General features: G+C 25.1%; 1 protein-coding gene across 2 annotated transcripts in view; it reads right to left on the reverse strand.

Annotated features, from left to right (window-relative positions):
• Nucleotides 1-603: 603 nt before the first annotated feature.
• The window catches only part of LOC100197512 (polycystin family receptor for egg jelly), a 90,665-nt gene continuing 67,680 nt past the window's right edge, over nt 604-23,588 (reverse strand). For both annotated transcript variants that reach the window (XM_065807790.1, XM_065807792.1), the window contains 11 exons: nt 22,793-23,173; nt 22,138-22,402; nt 11,130-11,573; nt 8,987-9,181; nt 7,889-8,275; nt 7,563-7,653; nt 4,896-5,070; nt 4,611-4,776; nt 3,994-4,185; nt 2,442-2,813; nt 604-1,988 (listed from right to left, as the gene is read on the reverse strand). In XM_065807790.1, the coding sequence (XP_065663862.1) occupies nt 1,021-1,988; nt 2,442-2,813; nt 3,994-4,185; nt 4,611-4,776; nt 4,896-5,070; nt 7,563-7,653; nt 7,889-8,275; nt 8,987-9,181; nt 11,130-11,573; nt 22,138-22,402; nt 22,793-23,173 (3,636 nt within the window). In that variant the 3' untranslated portion in view covers nt 604-1,020. The remainder of the gene's footprint in view (nt 1,989-2,441; nt 2,814-3,993; nt 4,186-4,610; nt 4,777-4,895; nt 5,071-7,562; nt 7,654-7,888; nt 8,276-8,986; nt 9,182-11,129; nt 11,574-22,137; nt 22,403-22,792; nt 23,174-23,588) is intronic.

Consider the following 23,588-nt stretch of genomic DNA (forward strand, 5'->3'; position numbering starts at 1 on the left):
TGCTCGTCTTTGAAAAATCTATTGGAATTTTATCATAAACAAAATCTTGTTTTTAAGAACTATCTTATCTTAAACAATTTTTGAGTGTTGAATAGTATTTTAGTGTTGAATAAGGGTTCGACTTTTTTTTAGTTAAGGTATTCTTTATTAATGATCATATTTTGTAAGAATATTATTTTATAATTAAATTAAATAAAAAATTACTAAAGAATATTTTCTATAAGCCGTATAACTCGCAATAAATTACAAAGTTCAAATATACTCAAACATAACTTAATATTGTCATTTTATTATATCATATTTATATTTTTATTAACTCAATAATGCTAATTATGCTAATTATGAAAATTATTGTCTGAATATGCTAGTAAAATGTTATACATTACTGTCCAATCCATTAATAAATAAAACCAATATAACACAATAAATAATCTGCCTAAGTTTTGCATTGAGAAAGCTAAGTTTTACTGAAAATTTTTTTAATATTTTGCGCGGCTCAGGGTGTGAACAGCTTCCACAAATATCTTGATAATCAGGCTTAGTGCACTTAATATATAAGTTTCCCTGTATTTAAAACAATTTAAACACATAAATTAATGTAAGCATGTTTACTTTGTCTATATTATGTAAAAATAAGTGCATATGGACAATATGTTACTTTATACTAGCATATATTATACTAAGCATATATTTAACGTTGTGTTTGAAAGGCGGCATCGTTAATGTTAATTACAAAATAAAAAAATATTGTACATTTATATAACAAGAATTATATAATAAGTGCTTACATAAACAAAACTGTAGATAAGTTAAATTACTCGACGGAGGTAAAAGGTCTCTTCCTCTTGTCCTTAAAAAAAACATCTAGTAGTAAAGCACGATCCATGTAGTAAAAAAAACTTTTTGACTGGGTCGGGGAGTTCTCTTAACTGCATACTTATCAACAGCCCAAATACGCCATCCATTCCTCTACGAATTTCGTTTTATATCTTGAAAATAAATAAAAAATGCAACATTTGTTTACGACCATTTAGCAAGCTCCGCTTGCAAAGTTTTTTGCATCACATCTTCTTGAGTTTCATCAAAATCCCAGTCTTGAACACTCAACACACGCTTTCCTACAGTTTCTTCCATACTATCAAAAGCGCACGTCATTTTCCAATATTTATCAAGAGATTTTTCTAAAGCTAATAACTTATTTTCGATGTCGTGGTCGGAGTGATGTTTGTTTATTAAATGAGCATTAGATTTATTCTTGTAATGTTTCTGTATATTGTTAGATGGTTCTGATTCACTTAGGTTTTCCATCGCCATATTAACGACTCCAATTTCTTCTGGTGCTTCAGATTGTGGGTCGCGACTTATTAACTTTAAAAACTTCTTGATCATAAAGTCGACGATTTCGTACTTTTGACTTGTCATCGAAAGATCTTTGTTAACCGATGCGTAAGTTTCCATGACAATTGTTAAAAAAACATTCATGATATACATTACACCAAAAATCATGATTAAAGTAAACCATAAAGAGCCCAAAACAGGTTTTGCAGATACGATGTCCTTAAACTTAAAACTACCCAATAGCAACGACATCACTGACTCAGAGGCAGAAATGTAGTTACTATACTCTGGAAGATACGGAATAAACATCAAATAAGCCCACGCTGTAAATGACGTAAAAAATATTACAAATATTAAAAGAAATGCAGCAAGAGGGCTAGCACTTTTTTTAAGAGTCAAAACAAAAACGGAAATAGTTTTGTTATATTGAAGAATGCGAATAGACTTGATGCAAGTCAACAATACCAAAACTGACGTTAAGCCAGAAAAAAGTTGATCCCATTGCACAATTCTGTTGAAACTCACAAATTTTTTTTGCTCTTCATGAATGCTTTTAACAGCCTTCTTTACTAACATAACTCGTGAAAAAAAGACACCAGTCGTAATAAGCAACAGAATTATGAGAAAAAACTCATAAAGATTCCAGAATCCTGAAAATTATATGATTATATATCATACGAATCATACCATTAAATTATGTGTGTGTGTGAATATATATATGTGCATTTGGTACTTGCCACATGTGAAAATCCCAATTTATGTAGATGTGGGCCATGTATGGGTATGGTATTTATAGTACTTCAGTGGTATAAGTATTATAGCCACATGTGGGCCATAAGTGGCTACCACCTAAGTAGTATAAATACCATAGCCACACACGGCCAACATAGCCATCCCATAAATCAACTGTGGCTTTCATTTAATGACACATGTGTTCCACATCAAATTTTCTTTGTTGGGAGATTTTAAAATGTGCATAATTTCATAAAATGATGGGTTAGATTTAAGGTATAATTCAAAGTCTTAAAAAAACTAATAATTAATAAATAAATTAATAAATATATAACAATTAATATTATTAATAAATTAATAAACATAAATACCTCTGAAATACAATTTTTTCATTTTGTAAATTTTCTTTGCTTCTTTATACATCGCAATAAGAAAAAAGAAAACAACAAATACTTGACACACCAGAGTTAAAGTTGCTGTTTCACCAGCAAACGTGTACAATCTAGCAATATGTATGCTACTAAAAAACTCCACAGCACTTGAAGGTGAGAACTCGAGTAACAAGTTAACAATGCCAAACAAATTTACTTGTGGATTATAAGTTGAAAACTCCAAGAACAAAGCACGTGTCCTTCCATCAATCCATTTGTTTTGATGAAGATCATTTATGATTTGGTGACTTTTTAAAGGATAATGACCCAAATCCGCGACATACCCTCCACCAGTGTAAGTAGCCAAGTATCCTAAAATTTTTAAAACTCAATAAATTATTTTATGCTATAGATTTTAAAACTTAAAAAACTCTTCTAACTAATTGTTATAAAAAATAAATTAATTAATTAATCCAATTAATTAATGCTACATTATATGAGGATTTAGCATGGGCAGCAATAATTTTTTCATTTTTTTCTGATTTTATAAAAGAAAAAAAAAAAAATGAAGTATGCCGAACTTAATTTGCCGAATTCGTGAAATCGGCAATATTTTGGTAATTTCACTAATTCGGCAAGTTCGCAAATTCAGCGTAACATATACATAAAAAAGAAACATACAACAATACACCCAAGTACTTTTAGGTATTAACTTGTTTTTTAGACAAGGTTGAGAAGGCTACTGCAGACGAGGAGGCTACTTAATTGATGTTACAACCATCTCTCAACTCTATAACTTCGAAACTCGAACCTTGAAAATCAAGACCCCTGTGGGAAGAAACAAGTTGATTTAAATTGGTAAAATAATTTTTTTTTACAAATTTCAATACCTTTTCTACCTTCGTTTTTTTTTTAATTTATATATTTTTTATTCTTCATTTTATTTCCTTAACCTTTTTTTTTTTTTTTTACGAAAAACAGGCAACAGTTTATGTTATATACAATATCTTTTATATTACAAACTGGCAGGATCATATATGCTGCTATATTTTAATGAGGAAGAATAAAAATTTGATAAATATTTTGATGTTTACTTTTTATTTTTTCTTCTCTTTTTCATTTCTTCAGTTTTATCTGAGTCATTGCAAATTGGTATGATTATTTCTTATACTTAAGTCGAAATGATTAAATTTTATATAAAAATTTAAATACTCTTCTTTTTTATTACATTTTTTTCTTTCTATTTTGTTAGTTCTACCTAGATGTTCTTTATATTCTACCTCTTAATGATAAAATATGACTTTAATTTTTCAGTAATTTAAATTTACCTTATTGATCTTTAGACGATACTTAAGTAAAAAAAAAAAAAATTGAAATAAACACAATAAGAATAACTAAAAGAAACAAAAAGAATTTAACTTCAAACTTCTGCCATGCAGTTTTTAAATCAAACACCACCAGGTAATGAAAAATCCGAATAGATACTAATTGCAAATTCAATTTAAAAACCACTAGTATAAAATTTGTAAATATCAATAAAAAAATGCTTTACCAATAAACGGGTAGGTCTGAAGAACACTGGAAGATTGGTATTGCCATGGATCTGAATACTTTGATTTAACTGTATTATTAAGTAAAAGCTTCCAACCAGGAGCATAATTTTCATTGTCTTCATTAAATATGGTGTACCAACTTTTGCATTGAGAAATTATCCTTTTGAAGTCAGGGTGGACAACACAAGAATCTTTAAACAAATTTTGCAATAAGAAAGTTAAAAATTATTATTTGAAAATCATTTTTGAAGAAATTGAAGAAAAAAATATATATATATAAACTTAAATAAATATGTAAACATGTATAACTTTTTTTAATTAAAAAAAAAATTTTAAAAGTGTTTTTGTTGTTTTTATTACTCATTTTGTAGAACTTTATCAATTTTTAATCAAATTTTGTAGTTTTTGTTTTTAATGTAAAACAAATATAAAAAAAAGCAACAGATATCATAATATTGAGAAAACAAATCAATGGTTGAAAAGTAAAGTTAAAAGATAAATTTGTTCAGATATTTAAACATCTTGGTTCTGTATATGGAAGTATAATATAAAAAATTATAACATTTTATAAATCATTTATGAAAAACAACAAATTGTTAGAATAGCTAAAAGAAACCTTTTTCTACTCTTAATTGACGCAACCTTGCTCCACCAAATAAATGAGAAGAAAGATCTTTTGTGAATCCAGGTGCATTAGGATACCCATTATACAAGTGTGGACTAAACAAGGCATTCACAACAGTGCTGTTTAGCCATGGCCACACATCATTTAAAGACTTGATCTGTTATATAAAACATTAAAAAAAAAGTTAAAGATTAAAAAGGTTTAAAAAAATTTTGTTTCTTTGTTTCATTTTTAAAATTTGAGTAAACAAGGAAAAGATTAAATAAAATTTCTTACATCTCTAAAACCAGGTCCTGAATCAGATTCTTGTATAAATATGTTATCTAAACTTTTTTGAACCATGTATGATCTAGAATCCATAAATGAGTATGTGACTTGGCATAGAGCAATTACAAACATAACGTAGATAACAAAATCTCGCATCATGTCATACATTTTAATTTCCTTCAGTCTAAAATTTTATTTTACAGTTTAATTTAAAATCTTTTTATTTTTAGATTTGGTGAATAAAAATAGTTTAATTAGTTCATTTATAGCATTTAGTTCTTTTTTCAAACATCATAAAAAAGTAGACATTGTTGCTGAAGACTTTGCGTGATAGGAAAACCTTTTCTCTACAGTTAACATGGCACTAACAAATTCACTTTTGCTGAAGACTTTGCGTGATAGGAAAATCTTTTCTTTACAGTTAACATGACAATAACAAATTCACTTTATGTTATTGTAATGTAAATTTTGTTTGTTTCAAACAAAATTTGCAACAATCTTTTTAAATTGATGTAAAAAAGAAGATAAATAATAAAAAATTAGAAATATTTTTAAATTAGAAAAATTTTTTTAGTTTCTAGTTTAGGATTTTTTTTTGAAAGTACTGTAGATGCCACAAAAAATGTGACAAAACTGCGAGATAAAAAGTGACAAAACTGACAAAAGATAAAAATGAGAAAATGTTTCAATCTTGCAAAACTCGAACTATTTTACAATACATTCATCTTGCAAAACTGTAAAAAAATAAAAAATAAAACTTGATGCTTTCATTTTTAAAACTTCTTTGTTTATACTTGGTCTAGTCAAGATGAATATAAATTATTGGAATTTTAAAATTTGGTATTTAAATGAACTGATCAGTTTCCAAACAAAAGCTTCAGACATAATTTTTTTTTTGTGTCAAGTTTTTCTAATGTTATAATGATATAAAGAACACTAGTTTGGAATCTTTAGATTGATATCATTTATTAGCGTTAATTAGAACCAAGTTTAATTGTTTTGTAAAGTACCTTAAAACATTTTAGATCCTAGTTCTGATCTTCTGTTGCCTAATAATTTAATTTATTTTTTCTGTTGCATATTAATTTAATATATTTAATATAAACTCCATTGAAAAAAGATTGTTTGATGGAATTATGCTTTGGTCAGCATAGTATCTTACAGATACAAAAATATTTTAAAACCACCTTAATTTTATCGAGTAAACATACATCCTAAACTTATAAAATTAAAGTCTGTGCAATAAACAACTTTTTCTTTGTTCTTTTTTTCTCAAGAATATGTGGCCTCAAATTCTTAATCACATTTTTGGAAAAAAAAACAATTTAAAAAGCTATCAATGAAAAATAATGAACATTTCATCTTCGATTTTAAAAACTAAAATGATTATTATGCACTTTATAATATTGCGTTACAAGTAACTTTGAAATATCAGTGTCAGGTTAACTAATTTAAAAACCTTCAGATGATTGATAGTGTTTTTTTAATAGAAAATTAAAAAAAAATTGAAAAAAAGTCTTTAGAAAGAAGACCTCTTGGAAAGAAAGAGTTTGCTTATTTATCAGGTCTAAGTATTGTAGGCATATCATGCTTTTTAACATTGGAAAAAAGTATTTTTTTAAATATTCTTCTATATATATATACTTTTAACTAATAAAAAAATTTAAATAGTTTAAAAGTTTACATTAAAAGTTTACAATTGCTACAATTTCTCCATCAATCGATTGCTTGTTTTCTTTTCATGATATGCTTTATATTCTTAAAATATAAGTACTTTTCCTATCAAAACTTGGTTGCATTAAAATTTTTTTTGCTAGTAAATGTTTGATTTTGCTTTATATATATCCTTAAATCCTTTTTCCATACTCTGCTTTTCTTTCGATAGAGTCTTTCACTATATTGCCGCAAAATAAATTTAACTGAATATCAATCTGGTCAATTTTAAATTGTCAGCTTGTGACAAAGACAAAATTGAAGAAAACTTTCCAATACTTTTTATTGACTCAATATTTGTTTATTCATTTGAAACCAATGATGATGATAACCAATACAATCAAACAATAACACATTAGCTTTCTTGTGCAAAAAAAAAATTAAAAAAATCTTTTAAGTAGTTTTTGAGTAACTAACATTTGAAGAGTGCTGGTTGATCAAGACAAGCTGGTTGATCAAGAGTACTGGTTGTTCAAAAGTACTGGATTTTATCATGTTCAATTAAATCGTTATCAAATAGATTAAACTATCACTCAAGAAAAAACTACAATACAGTTATGTAATGTAGTTTATTGTTAATTATGTACAGTTGCTTTGATCAAATTATAACAATTGTTTTTACAATTAAATAAAATTTTAATTGTAACAATTGTTTCAATTTATTGTGCTTAAAAAGAATCAAGAAAAAAAAAGAAGTTCCATTAACATAATTATATTGCACATGTATGCATACATACATACATACATACATACATACATACATACATACATACATACATACATACATACATACATACATACATACATACATACATATATTTATACACATACATATATATATATATATATATATATATATATATATATATATATATATATATATATATATAAATTATAGAAAATAATAAATATGACAAAAAATTGTAAAAAAAAAACCCATTAAAATATAAAAAACTCTGATACCTGTAAGCTCTTAGCTGAGCAATCTTTTCTTTTGAAGGAGGCTGAAAACGAATAATATTTTGTCTTTGTCTGCTTTCATTATTATCAGGATCTAAAAGAATTATACATGAATAAAGTTATATTTATATGTATGTAAACTTGTGCAAAGGAAAAATTAAAAAATAGTTAGAAAACAAAAAAAAAAAAACGATAAAGATTTCTTCAATTTAAAAAAATCTTTCAAACAAAACTTTTATTTTTATTTAATAAAAAAAACAAAAAACAATTTATTTAAAAAGACAACTTTTATTTAAACATAAAACAAATTTTACAAATTAAAAAAAAACCTTGTTCCCGCCTGTTATTGATATACTCTTCATCAATTTGCTTTTTATTGCCTTCATAGTCTTCCTCTTCATCGTCCACAGGTTTCTTGACAATGAGAGCAATGAACAATGCTAAACCAAATATTTTTATGGGCTGAGAAACACAAATATCTTGAAATAAAGTAAGAAAAAGAGTGCTGAGCCATTGAGCAGATTTTTCTTTTCCAAATGTAAACCCATAGAGAACAACAAAAAATGCTGAAGTAAATGATACTAAAACTAAAAGAAGCCAAGAAAAATACTTCATCCACCAAGGGAGCTTGTTCTGCTTTTTCAGTTTTTTCTCTTTCTCCAAACGAGACTTCTCTTGTGTCAAAGTCTCTAATTTTAATCCAATATCAGTGTCATCTTAATAAAAAATAACAAAAATGTAACAAAAATAGATTTTAAAAAATTAAAAAATACTTATCAGTTTATAGTTGTAATTTTTGTTGATCAATTTTGCATCAGTTCATTGTTATTGCAGAATTTATCATTATTAGATGAGTTTACCAACATTAGTTAATTTGTTTTGAATCATCATTTTAACTTATACTAATCAGTATTTCGTAAGTTTATCATTATTGTAACAATTATCGTTATGATAGGAGTTTATCCGAGTAACATAAGCTAGTTTGTATTATATAAGTATTAAATGCTTTTAATTTCAGTATATTTCAGTTATTTCATTAATTTCAATTTAGTTTCGTTTGTAAGTATTGCAGTCAGTATTTATAAGTATTGCATCATTATTGCAACCATTATTATTATTACATGAGTTTATCCATAGTTAACTTATGTTAATCATCTCATCACTTTAACTTCAGTTAATAAGTTATTATTATTACATGAGTCAATTAAAATATTAAATTTAATAAAATTATTTCATCAGTGTAATTTTATCAGTTGATCAGGTTTATGTAATTATAGTAACAGCTAATTGGTATTGCATCCCCATCATTACTAAGATAGTCCGTAGTTTATTTCTTTAAAAATTGCAGCAAATAGTTACTATAGCAACAAATAATCATCATTGTATCAAAAAAGATAAACTTCATTTCATCTAAAACCAAAACTTACTTATAGTTGTTTCATTCATAATATGAACACGACTCCCAGTTGGTGAACCACTTAATGCACTTATTAAATTGATAAAATTGTTTGGTTTTGATTGTTTGCAACAGAAAAATAACTCATAAAGCCACCAATGCCGTTTTAGTTTTTTTAATGCCATTTCTTCTGGCGTTGGTTTAGGTCCTACATTTCTAAACACACCTAAAAAATTTTTTTGTCAAAATGTAGTAATATAATGCATTGTAGCAATATAGTAGAACACTTGTCTTAAGTGTTTTAAAAAAAGTATTGTATAGAACTCATTACACCCTTGGTAGTTTTACTAAACATCTTAAATCAGCTGTCAAGGATTGTGATCTGTTAAAGATTGTAATCTGTCATAGGTTGTATATATATATATATATATATATATATATATATATATATATATATATATATATATATATATATATATATATATATATATATATATATATATATATATATATATATATATATATATATATAACTCTTATATGTTGTCAGAAAGTTTTTTCCATATTTTGTTGACAAAAAGTAAAAATTAAAATGCAAGACCGGAATTTTTTTTTTTAATTAATTGATAGACTGCCTGCCCCTACCAAACCCTCAGTTGATGTAGCAGCACTCCCTTGCGAGTCAGGCTAAAAGATAGTAGATGTAGCAGCACTCTGTTGCGAGTCAGGCTATTTGTCAGTCGATATAGCAGCACTCCGTTGCGAGTCAGGCTATTTGTCAGTCGATGTAGCAGCACTTTGTTGCGAGTCAGGCTATAAGATAGTCGATGTAGCAACACTCCACGCATGATTTACAGTAAAAAAAATAATATTAAAAATATTTTATTAAAAAAAATAAATAATAAAAACATTTTATTAAAAAAAATAAAAATAAAAACATTGTTTATATTGTTAAAAACATTCAGAATGTTTTTAAAAACATTCTGGTCAAATAAATTTGCGTTTTTGCGGTTTTTTTAAAAAACGATTAATTTGTAATTAAATTAATGGTTTTAACTTCCTGAAAACACGCAAATGTTGGACAAAAGTCAAAAGTAATTAAAAGTGACGTATGTGTTGGCATAAGAATCATTTTTTTCCTTCCGTACTTCCCAAATGCAACAATCTATAAAATTATATATATATATATATATATATATATATATATATATATATATATATATATATATATATATATATATATATATATATACATATATATATATATGTAAATTATGTTAGTGTATTTTACAAATAGAGTGCTCAATGTTCTTAAGAACAGAGCAATAATTAATTAGTAAAAAAAAAAAAATATATATATATATATATATATATATATATATATATATATATATATATAGTTTAGTATTAAAAAATATTTACAATGGTATGTAAAACGTACCTCCCCAAGACTCTAGAGGGGGTCAGCACAGTCAAGGAGGCAACTCATTTTTTTAATTTTATTTGCAATTCTCTTAATGCCAAACTCCAAAACAAGAAACCTTGTTAGACAAGGTGGTTGTGCAAAGAAACGGTTGCAAGAAGATTGTAAGAGCAATCTCAAAAAATCAAAATGAGCCTCTTTGATTGCAGTACCCCTGCGTACACAAGGAAGCAAATACAGTAAAAAACAAAACAACAAAATGTTTTACTACACAAATTGTTTAAGTAAGGAACACTAATTAAAGACAATAATGACTGATTATATTGTACAAATTGTTTAAGTAAAAAATAAATGCGTGAAAAAAATTGCGTTATCTTAATCAATTAATCCAATTAAATGTAATTAATTGTCTTGCTTATCTCAGAATCTTTATAATTAGTTAGTAGTTATTGTTATTCTTTATAATAATTATTATTCTTTATAAATAGTTTGCATATCACCTCTATAATCTAAGATAAGTTTTTACTTTTAAAGATATAATAGTTTAAAAGTTATTTATTACTTAACAATAATATTATTAAAATTATCATTATAATAATATTTATGAATTATCTCTAAAAAACTATAATAAAATATAACTTAAGTAATAATAATTTAAAAAATATTATATATTTATTTTTTAGTTTAGACTTTTATAAGCTTAAGTAAAATTGTTACTTCATATTTACAACAACTACATTCAATAACTTACCAACAATGAGAATGTTCACTGGAAAAATAATCAAACTTGTTATGACAGCTATTCCAATTTGTCTTGGATTAAATGAAAGTGGACCAACATGTATTGATTCTGAAGACTCTCCTCCTACTTGATAAAACATTGCATTTGTTAGCATTGTGCAATAGAGAAGCGTCAGACAACACGATAATCTTTGTACTCTAGTAAATCTTGATTTAGGTGGGCGAATAAAGACACTAAACCAAATATGGTTATCTGAAATATTCTTTTGAGATGTCGAAAAAAACAAATGATTAAAGGTAGTCATATCCTCAGGTCCAGCTACTGGAAGTATTCGTTCAAGTGAACCATTACCAGCTTCAACAGCAATTAAATTGTCATTTATAAAAAGATACTTTCTGTCAGTATTTAAATCATGAACCATAACTTGACTTAAATACCAGGAAGGACTTTTGCCTAGAGTTTAATAATGATAATATAATTAAAACTAATATGTATATGTAGCCCACACACAAATATTTAAGTACTCCAAACTAAAACAATCAGTTGTTAGGATACAGCACAACTTAGTGCACAACTACATACCTAATATATATACATACATACATATATATATATATATATATATATATATATATATATATATATATATATATATATATATATATATATATATATATATATATATATGTATATTGAGTTTTAATATGGATACTGCATTTTGCACTATTTTGTTCTTAAAAATAAACAAGAAAAAATATTGAGACTCGAGTACAAGATTATTTAGACAAAGTCACTTTTATTTTCATAAATAAATTTTAAGATAAAATTTATTTTTATAATATTTAAATCACAATTGTGACCCAAGAAATTCTTTTTTTACATAAATAATTAAATCTGCATGAAATTTCTAATTTTATTATGAATGATTCTAGAGAAGAACTCATTAAAAAATGATACATTTTGCAGCATTTAGTTTATAATTGACTCACCATAAAAATAAGCTAAATAATAAAGTAATATAAAGCTAAACCAATATTATTAATAAATTAATTAATTTAAAAGTTTTTTGTTGTAGCCTTCTTTAAAATCTGCTGCCGGTTTCTTTGAACTATCTATAATAAAGATACATATATTTACGAAAAATATCATTCATGCTTTAACAACCATTATTATCAATAATTACTAAAATGTATTATACATATGATGTGTTATATAATAAAATATTTGGAGACTATCCAAAAGCCTGTCTTCATTTGTGTGTTCTTTGAAGTCTTGAATTAACTTGATTCTGCACGGTCATTTACAACAGTAAGTGTTCTTGCACACTTTGTAAGTTAAAAACTGCAAAACTTCTTCCTTTTTACAAGCTTTAAAGGCTTTTTCTTTTCAAAATAGAAATTTTTTTTTGAAAATCTGCAAGAACAAAAGGTAAGACTGTTTAATAACAAAGTCTTTCAGTTTCCAATATTTAATGCTATTAAAACTTTAAAGAGTTCTTGAGAAATGATTGAGTCTTTCAGAAAGAAAAAAACAATGAAAAAATACAATACCAATGTCAATTCTATCTTCATTTTTAGATATTCCTAATTGTACTTTTTTTTTATATATTTCTATCAAAGTTTTTACCACAATTTTCAAACTTCTTATTTTATCTATGTTTTTTTCTTCTGATCTTCAGTGCTTCAAAAACTGTATGCATCTGCCTGTTTAGAGTTGTAATAAAATCTTGATCAAGATATTATAAATGTCAACTCCTACAGCTTTGTTGGTCTGACTTTAATCCCAAATTTGGTCATAATAGGAATCCAGTTGTTACCAAACTTAACTGAAGGCAAACTTTATCATGATTATAAAATATTTTTTATTTGGGACATTAGCTGAAAGTAAATAAAGTTTGTCACATTTAGTTTGATTGACTATCTGTGCTTGAATAGTATTATTCCTAATGGCTACTATAGTTACTTTCTTTTTTCCTATTTTTGTTTTTATATTTTTTTATGTTCCTGAGCTCTGTTACATTTTTACAAAATCTATTGTCTGTGTTTCCCAAATTAATGACTGAAAATTTCTCCAAAAACTTTGTCTTTATTTTTAACTTCATCATCTTTATTTCTATAACTTTAAATCAAGTATATTTTTTGAATAGAAAAAAAAAACACTCTTTTTTAAAAAACTTAACTTCTTTTTGCAGCTGCCCTTAGGTAGATCTAATGATTTGAGCATATTTAAAATGAGGTACTCCATAGTCTTCTAGGTGATACTGGTATTGACAATTTACTCAGCCATGATAAAGATATCATTAAACCCAGCCAATCCCATATTTTGACACACTCCCTCAAAGTACAGACACCAGTGATTAACTCCATGGTGTTCTCTCTATCAATAACTGATTTTGGAAAGGAAGATTTCAGATTTGCACACCACATCAGCAAACCTGAAATATATCAAATAAATCTTTCCAGAAGCAACTGAAAAGCCAACTTTGATGCTGGTCTGTTTGGTACTAAAAATAATTAGCATTATACAAGAAACAAATGTAATGCTGAAAATAGCTAATTATCCATATATCTAGTATTTTTGCAAAGATTAAGCCAGCACACAGTGGGTCAGAATACACCAATTATTTCAAAAAAAAGAAAACATCTAATAACAGTCATATTATACATTAAAACATTTTTTTGCTCAGGGAAATCCATTTCTAACATCAGATTTTCAGATTTTGGTCCTCAGGGAATCTATTTCTAACATTAAAAATGAGTTTTGACTACTCTGGCAGACGCACTTTATGGTTTTTAGGGTCAACTTGATTTTCAAGTTCTATATATTAAAATATAGGTTTTTTGCATTGGTAAATCCATACCTAATATCTGAATTAAGTTTAATTTAACTGTTCTGACAAATATGCTTATAGCCAGCTACATGATTTTTAGGGTCAACTTGACATGTATATCAAAGCATTTTTTTGGGTCAGAAATACATTTCTAAAATCAAAATTGCAGCAAAGTAAAATAACAAATAATACTGACCAATAAAAGTTATTATTATCAGATATTTCACATTCTTTCACTATAAAAAATTGATCAACAGCATTATAAGATAAACACTCTTTGCCATATAGACATGCATGTTGATTACAAATGGCTAAACAATTCAACACATGAACTTTAGCTTTTGATTATTTTTGCTAAACCCTGTGTAATAGTTTCTTTTTTATGTAATTTTCACTGTAGAAAACCTGGGACCAGAAATCCGATTATGGGCGAAACTCTACAAAGGAAACTCAAAGCAAAAAAAAAGGTCTCAGCTTTCTAGAAGTCTTCAACTCATCACCAATATCTATTCTTAGTGAATTAATGTGACACTAAATTGATTTAAAAAATCAAAACTGCTGGATGTTCACTATATTGGATTAAATTGATATCAATATTTTATAATTTAATTGTCTATCAATATTTTAAAAAATAATAATTTATTAATAAGATATTAACTTTTTTATTGGTGATGTTTTATTTAAAAAAACTATAAATAAACTATACTCGTAAAAGTTATACCCTGTTTTGCTTTCTATATTATGTAATGACTAATAATTTTGTTATAACATACAAAACTAGATATTATGTGAAATTAATAATAATTAGTAATGAATCAGGGTTAAAAAGTAAAAACCTTTTTTTTTAAACTTTTTTTTAAAAAAACCAGAAAAATTGTGGATTAAAAAAAAAAAAAAAAAATCAAGCTTTTTTTTGGTTTCTTTGTTTTTAGGTATTTTTTTAAATAGTAGGCGAAGCCAACCAAATGTTGCGTCGGATTAGAAAATGGTTTATTTGCTTAGATATTAGACTGCTGAGAATAATTTATGTTTCTTTTGTGCAACCACTATTAGAGTTTGCAGTACAAGTTTGGTCACCTATTCGAAAGGGAGAATTCATCATCTAAAAGCTCTCAACTTGACTACCTTGACAAAAGGAGGCAACGAGGAGATACAATTCAACTTTTTAAACTCTTCAACGGTTTTAACAATTTGGAAACAATAAAAAAAATTTAGTATTCAACAAACTCAAACGAGAGGTCACAGCTTTAAATATGTCAAAGAAATCACTAAGCAAGCATGTTGTGAAAACTTTTCATTTAATAGATCAACCAATTTATGGAATAGCTTGCCAAACGAGTTGGTTAAAGCACAATTAACAGTTTTAAAGCAGGTCTTGATTGCTGGATGAGCAGCAATCAAGCAAATCAGCTGTCATAGTGTGTTAATACCACACTCACTGGATCACACCAGTTACAGCAACTATTAATACTAATACTAAAAATAAGTTATATTTAGTTAAATTTTCTTTAAATATAAGCAATGTGTATTTTCCTTGAGTAAGTAATCTTCCCTAGCCATGGGAAAACATAAGTGTTCTAACTTAAAAGTTGCTTTACTAAATTTGGAATGAAGTGAATGAAGTGCTATCATGTTATCTATTTAAATATTTTTTGATATCATAATTGAAAAGTTTTGAACTCTTGTTACGACCTTTGATGATTTATTATTATTAACTTAAAATTTATTTATTATTAACTTAAAAGTTGCTTTACTAAATTTGGAATGAAGTGAATGAAGTGCTATCATGTTATCTATTTAAATATTTTTTGATATAATAATTGAAAAGTTTTGAACTCTTGCTACAACCTTTTATTTTGAGAATAAAAGATTTTAAACAATTAATGACATAATATTGACCAATAATGGTGTTCCCTATATTCCAAATAAACAACACTTTCAATTTGAAAAAATATAGAACATGTTAATCTTACAAACCTGGCATGTCTTACTATTTTCCTCAGACATTTCCATTCATCACCTTAACTAACAACAGATGACTGTGTCGTACTTACTTTTCATACTTGTCTCAAATCATAATAAAACCACAAAATACCTATAACAACATCATGTAGTCTCCATGAATTATTTTTGAATAGAGATAAATGTTCCTTATATGACTCAAATCTATCCTTGATTTTGATTGGTTAATTTGTTTTTTTAATTTAATTAAAACAATACAATTGACTCTAAAATAAGTGATTGATGTCAGGGCTTTAATTGTATCATGAATTGCATGAAGGTTATCTATAATAACAACCTGCAATTGCTTGACATTCACTTCAAACCAATACTCTCAAGATAACTTGATATCGAGTTTTGTGAATATTGTGAACTGCACAAACTGTTTCTTTAATAGCTGTATAACTTTATCATTACACACTGTTTTTAATAATAAATATAATATATATATATATATATATATATATATATATATATATATATATATATATATATATATATATATATATATATATATATATATATATATATATATATATATATATATATATATATATGTAAATATAATAACACTTCTTTTTTCATATTTTTATTATATATATATATATATATATATATATATATATATATATATTATATATATATATATATATTATATATATATATATATATTATATATATATATATATATATATATATATATATATATATATATATATATATATATATATATATATATATATATATATATATATATATATATATATATATATATATATATATATATATATATATATATATATATATATATAGGGTAAATCAGGGTATAATAAGCACCTTAAGCCTTACCTTACATTGAAATTGGAATATTTTCAAAAACAATTGTGCTGGATCCAAAATATTTGTGAAAACACAACGTTTTTGGGATCACTACTCACAATTAACTTAAATTTTTTGGAAAATAAAATTTCTTAAAAACAGAGGTTTTTAAAAAGCAGCAAAAGTGCTTATATTACCCAGACCACTTGATTTTATGAGCACTTTAAATTAGTTCAAAAAAATATCATTATTTAAGTAAAGGAATACCAACCTGACAGTTAAAACTAATTTGTGAAATCTAATGATTCTTTATTAACAAAACTTATCATTATAAGATCAAATTTTAAGCCACTTTTTATTGAAACAATACAACTTTGTTTTTACACATGTACACAAAATTTGTTCATTATTCATTTAATTTTGCCAACTCAAACTTTTAAACAATAAAAATGCTGATTTTTTGAAATTAAACTATAGAAAGATATTAGGTTTTGTTTAAAATATTAAAGATTTTATGATGTTTTGTTTTTATTCAAAAACCAATTAAAACCACTGCAATTTTGGGACTTAAAACTCTGCAATTTCACTAAAAAACACTGGGTAATTTAAGTATGCTCATATTACATGAAAATGATATTTTTAAATAGAGTCAAAAATAAATGTTCCTATTCAAAAATTAGGACAATAACCATAAAACTATTACGACAATTGAATCACTATCATTATAAATAATATTAATAAGATTTATAAAACAAAGGTAAATTATTGATAATAGTAATATTAATAGTCGAGTTAAAAAAGATAGTATAAAATAAAAGTAATAATAGTTTTATAAGTACAGTAATATAAAAAAAGCATTAATAATAAAAGATAAAATTAATAATCATTAAATATATACTCAAATAAAAATTTCTTAATTGGGTTTCGATTGAAAAGAAGAATGTTGGTAATAAAAGGGTATTTAGTTAAAATCTATTTTTTTTTATAAATGGTATTATTTGGTTCCAGTCAGAAATACATTGATGTTTTATAGAGATAAAGTTAAAATTTCTTCTGGACTTTCTTGGTAGCTCTAATCCATTTATTTTTGAAATCTTTAATGTTTCTGGCTTCTTTTAAATTGAACCTTAGTTTCAATATCTTTCAATAATTCAGATTTCAGACATAATTCAGGACAATTTGGTGGATCGCAGTATTTTTCAACGAAATCTACTTTATGTTCTCTAAGCCATTTTAAAGTTGTCCCAGAGTAGTGGTATGAGGCTAAATTGAGCCAAAATAACGGGTTACCTGTGTGTTCTTAAAAACAACAAAAGACGATTCTTAAGGCATTCTTTTATGTATATTTTGGTGTTAATTGAACCCGTAGTCACAAAACAAGAGCTTCTTGCACCACATTCACAAATTGCTTGCCAAACTAAGAATTCTTCAGCAAATTTTTGCATTCCAATGCATTTATAATCGGAATTCAGTTTCTTGTGATTAGTTTCTGAATAATATTGGTGTCCTGGAAGAGATTGGAAATATGCAGCACAATAAGTTTCATCGTCAATAATCAAACAAGATTTTTTGGTACATAATTTTTTATAGAGCAGCTTTGAACAACGAATTGCGACATTTTTTTGCTTTTCTTCATGACGAGGAACTTTTTTCTTTTTGTAAGATTTATAACCACAATTTCTCTTCACTCCTTGTATAGTGGATACACTTGTTTTGAATTTATTCGCTAAAGTTCGAACAGAAATCTCCGGTTTTCTGTCTAAGGCATCTTTCACTTTTTTACCAAGATCTCGTCTAACAAAAACATTTTTTTCTTCCACTTTCTGATTTCCTTTTGATTATACCAGTGTCCTGAAATTGTTTCACAACCCTCTGCACTGTTCTCAAAGCAACCTGCAACTCTTTAGAAACTGTTCTGTTTGATACACCAGGATTTTCAACGAGAAAATGCAAAATTTTTTCTCGCTTCTTATCTGGATTTGATGACATTTTATTAAAACTAATTGTTTAAATAACAGAGTTGTTTAAATTTTTGAATAACACTAATACAATGACATTTTAAAACAACTAGCTATTTAAAATGATACATGGTTTCCGTAAACACCACATCAGAACATGCGCAAATTTTTTCTGATACATGTATTATATATACATATATATATATATATATATATATATATATATATATATATATATATATATATATATATATATATATATATATATATATATATATACATATATATATATATATATACATATATATATATATATATACATATATATATATATATACATATATATATATATATATATATATATATATATATATATATATATATATATATATATATATATATATATATATATAAATTAGGGCAATTCTATTTTTTCATAATCTATTGGTATAGATGAGGAAAATTCTGTCAATAAAACATAGAACAATGATGTAATTTTTTTTTAATTTTTTGAACTAATTAGGTATTTTATGTGTTGGTATTTAAGGTATTTTATGTGTTGTTTTCTTTCAAAAAAGAAATATGAAAAGCTGAACTAATTATTTTATTGTGCGCTGTGCAGAATGATAAAATAGTAAACTTTTTCATAGGGTCATTCAGGGTAGCATAGAATTTGCCGATAACATTGAATTTTACCTGTAAATGTTTTCAATTTTTTTTTCTTTAGTAATTTTTTTGCCTGTACTTTAACCAACGAGAATATGATAAATTACTTTTTTTACAGAAGTTTCACCATATTTAAATAAATTTTTGTATTATATTGTGAATATTAAGTATTATATTGTGAGTATCAGGTAAGATTTTTTGTATTTTATTGAATTATCTGTCTAATTATAACATAAAACCAAAATAATATAAAATTATATATTTTTAGCTACAAAAGGGATATATATATTTTCGCTCAGATAAAATGTAACCAAAATCAGGGTAACTTTGGATAATCTCATTTAATTTTACACAAAAATGATAAAATATAACCAAAATCAGGTTAGCTTTAAATAATCTCATTTAATTTTACACAAAAATGTTTTTCTTGTTGTCTGGGTAACATTGCAATAATATATAATAAATAAAAGACAACTTTTTACTGTAGCTTAATTAAACTAACTATTGACAATATTCTATTGTAAAAATACTTTGGTATTTTAATTTTTAATATTATTATTATTTCTGTTGTTGATGAAAGAAAAAATGCCTTATAATATTTCAAGGAAACGTGTGCAGGATTGTCATATAAATTTATTTTTCAGTTATTTAAAACTTATCATATTTTAAAACATCATTATATTTTTAAGAAATATGTTGATGTTTATCAAGTTATTGGACAATAAGCAATTTATTGAAGTTTTACATATGTCTAAAAATCATGCAGTTCTTTCATTAGAACAAGTAAACAATAACAATGCACATGCTTTGTGCACATGCACATGCACATGAAGATCATGATTATGCTATAAAAGAGTTTATTGTGCAATCTAATGACTTGTGACAATGAACAAATCCAAGACAATGATAGTATTGAAAAAAATTGTGTCTCAAAACAGAGTACTTATGACATCTACTAATGCCAAAAAACCAACAGCCTGTTAAAAATTTATTTTGTCTCATTGGGTATGAGGGAACTTATACTCTAGCCGAGTCAAAAAAATTTAAACTGCAAAAATTGTTTGGAAACATTCTAAATGAGTCCTTCTCAATTGATGAGAGTGTGTATACAATAAATGATGACATATTGGTTGCAGAGTTGCATTAATTTTATTCACAATCAGATATTATAAATTTAATTTTTTGTAAACCTTAAACACTGTAATTTTTTTATAGTAAATGATGTTTATATTTTCTTTCATAACCTTAAAATTTGATCAACAAGTTTATTCAGTGATTTGCATTATTTTATAGAATAAGTTGTATATTTATTGTCAAAATATTCTTATTAGATTTATTTAAAAATCATTTTAAAGCAATGCAAAGAAATCTAAACAATTTTTAAATAAAAGATTAAAATTGACATTTAGTTTAATAGTATTCAAAGTTACCCTAAATGCAATTTGAATCCTTATTTATTATTTGAACTTTGTTTTCTTAAAAAATAACTAGCAATTTAAAAAAATTTATAAAAATCTAGAAAAACGATATCATCAGAACACCCATTATGAAAAAATATTCGATATCTGGTTTGTAAAAAATTTTACATAGAGTTAAAACTAGCGCAAAGCATATAAAGTTACCCAGAAAGACTGTATCTGAAACATCTTAAACAAACCACCATAATGGTAGCAACTTTTTTTTAAGAAAAAAAAATTCAATTTTTATTTGCATGACCTACAAAAACACAAGGTTGAGTAATAAACTGTATTCAATAGATAAATAAATAATAAAGAAATAAAAAATTTGTGCCTAAGAATAAACCCAAATCAATTATGAAAATTGTAAATGTTGACCTTGTACAAGTATGTCAAATTAAGATGGGACCTCTTACTACAATTAGTTTTTCATCTATTGATATGATGAATACAAAAGAATCTGGAAAAGTTTTGTAATTTACATATCTTCCAAACTCTCAATCAATTGGACATGTTGTAACTGAAATATCTAAGCTAATATATAGTCTCAAAAAAAATCTTAAAATTCTTACTAAAGATTAGAGTAAAAAAGAAAATCACAGAAATGTTAACAAAACCAATTATTTTATCTTAAGCTAATAATAAATTGATTGATGATTAAAAAATTCTTTACATTTTGGCCAATTTTTGCAACAAGCTATATTTCAGTGTGAAGTATCTATGTTAAAACAACTATTCCCAATTTTGTCAGTTTTTAAATGTTGAAGCCCAAATCAGTTTTACATTTTTTTAAATTATTTTTTATAAAAATGTGTTTGGTTTTACATATAAAATCTTCCATATGTTTTCACAAAATTTTGCTAGGTGGAATTGCCTTGATATATATATATATATATATATATATATATATATATATATATATATATATATATATATAATATATATATATATATATATATATATATATATATATATATATATATATATATATATATATATACATATATATATATATATATATATATATATATATATATATACATATATATATATATATATATATATATATATATATATACATATATATTAGGGCAATTCCATTTCTTCCATCAAATATTGGTATAGATGAGGATATATATATATATATATATATATATATATATATATATATATATTTATATATATATATATATATATATATATATCTATATATATATACATAGAGAGAGAGAGATTATGTAATTTAGTACTCACTTGTAAACAATTGTTTATACAAAAATAAATACCAGCATTATCATGCCAAATCCTTAAGTATTGAAGATCACCAATATGATCTGGGAAACTAGCTAAAAATACATCTCGCCCTCTTTTCTTGAATAGTTTCTTATTTGGTGCAACTAACTGTCTTACTTCTCCATCTCCCTCGTCTCCACTTAGTTGTATGAAAACATTTGCAGAAGTTGATCCTTTTCCAGAAAACCCAGTATATACTGTTATTTCATAGAATTGAATATCTGAGGGATCATTTTCTTTCAAAGCTGTTACACCAGCCTAATAAAAATAAAAAAATTACTTAAACAAAAAAAATATAAATAAAATTTTAAATTTATTAATAATATTATACTTGTGCAACACTTGGAACAATAATATGGCAAGCATTCATGCAAATAAATTAAATTATATTAAACCAAAAGCACTAATAAACTAAAACATTCAGCTGTTATTGTAATTTTTTTTTAAATTGACTCTAACTAATTTGAGTTAACTTATTTAAATGTGATAATTAACATTCAAATTTTTCTCTATGCAAGTAGTGATCTGATAAATAATAGCTAACTTTATCTGTTTTTTCTGCTAGAAACTTTTTATAAAAAGCCTATGCAAAAGAAACTGAAATGTTATGTACAAAAAAATTGTATATATAAAAACAATATTGTTTACCCTTTCTACATCTTTTCTATCTTCTCTTCTTGCCCAGAATAAAAGAATAAGATAAATGCCAAAAATTGATAGCACCACAGCAAATGCAGTTGGATTTTCTGCTAAGTTAAGAAAACCTGAGAAAACTTTAGAAAAGTCAATAGGATTAGGTGCCACAAAAAAACTTGCAGCAAATGTTGCACGCTTGACTTCTCTTTTAACTTTATCTTTTTTCACTGTAGCTTCTCTTTTATTTCTTGTGCGATTGACATGATTTGTGGCTACTTTTGATTCAATTGTGGCAGAAGTTAAACTATTTGAAGAAACTTTGCTTTCACTTTCATTACTGAATTCCATTTTACAGACACAATGAGTTTTATTGAATGTAGTTTTTTGACCAACCTAATAATAAAATATAAGTTACATACATATAAACTTTTACGCAATAATAAACTTCATATATTGTTTTTTAAATACTATATTTATATCAAGATATTATCCTAGAAGCAGACTATACTCTATACAAAGTGTAATAATGAAAATAGCTAATCATCTCTGTGACTAATTATGCAAATTTATGCAAATATGAATAGTAATAATCAAAATAGCTAGTCATCTCTGTGATTACTTAGGCAAATTCATAAAAATATTTATGGTTACTTTTTTATATATGTTTTTTATGTGTTCTGCTTGCTTTAGGTATATTTTAACAATAACATTACTATTGACTCTGATTTGTGTTTAAGCTTTTTCTCATTAAAATAAACCTGTGTTTATTCTGAACATCTGTTTGTTTTTCTTTGTTTTTATTACTTAT

Source organism: Hydra vulgaris, chromosome 10 (assembly GCF_038396675.1).
Source record: "Hydra vulgaris chromosome 10, alternate assembly HydraT2T_AEP".
Classification (NCBI taxonomy): domain Eukaryota; kingdom Metazoa; phylum Cnidaria; class Hydrozoa; order Anthoathecata; family Hydridae; genus Hydra; species Hydra vulgaris.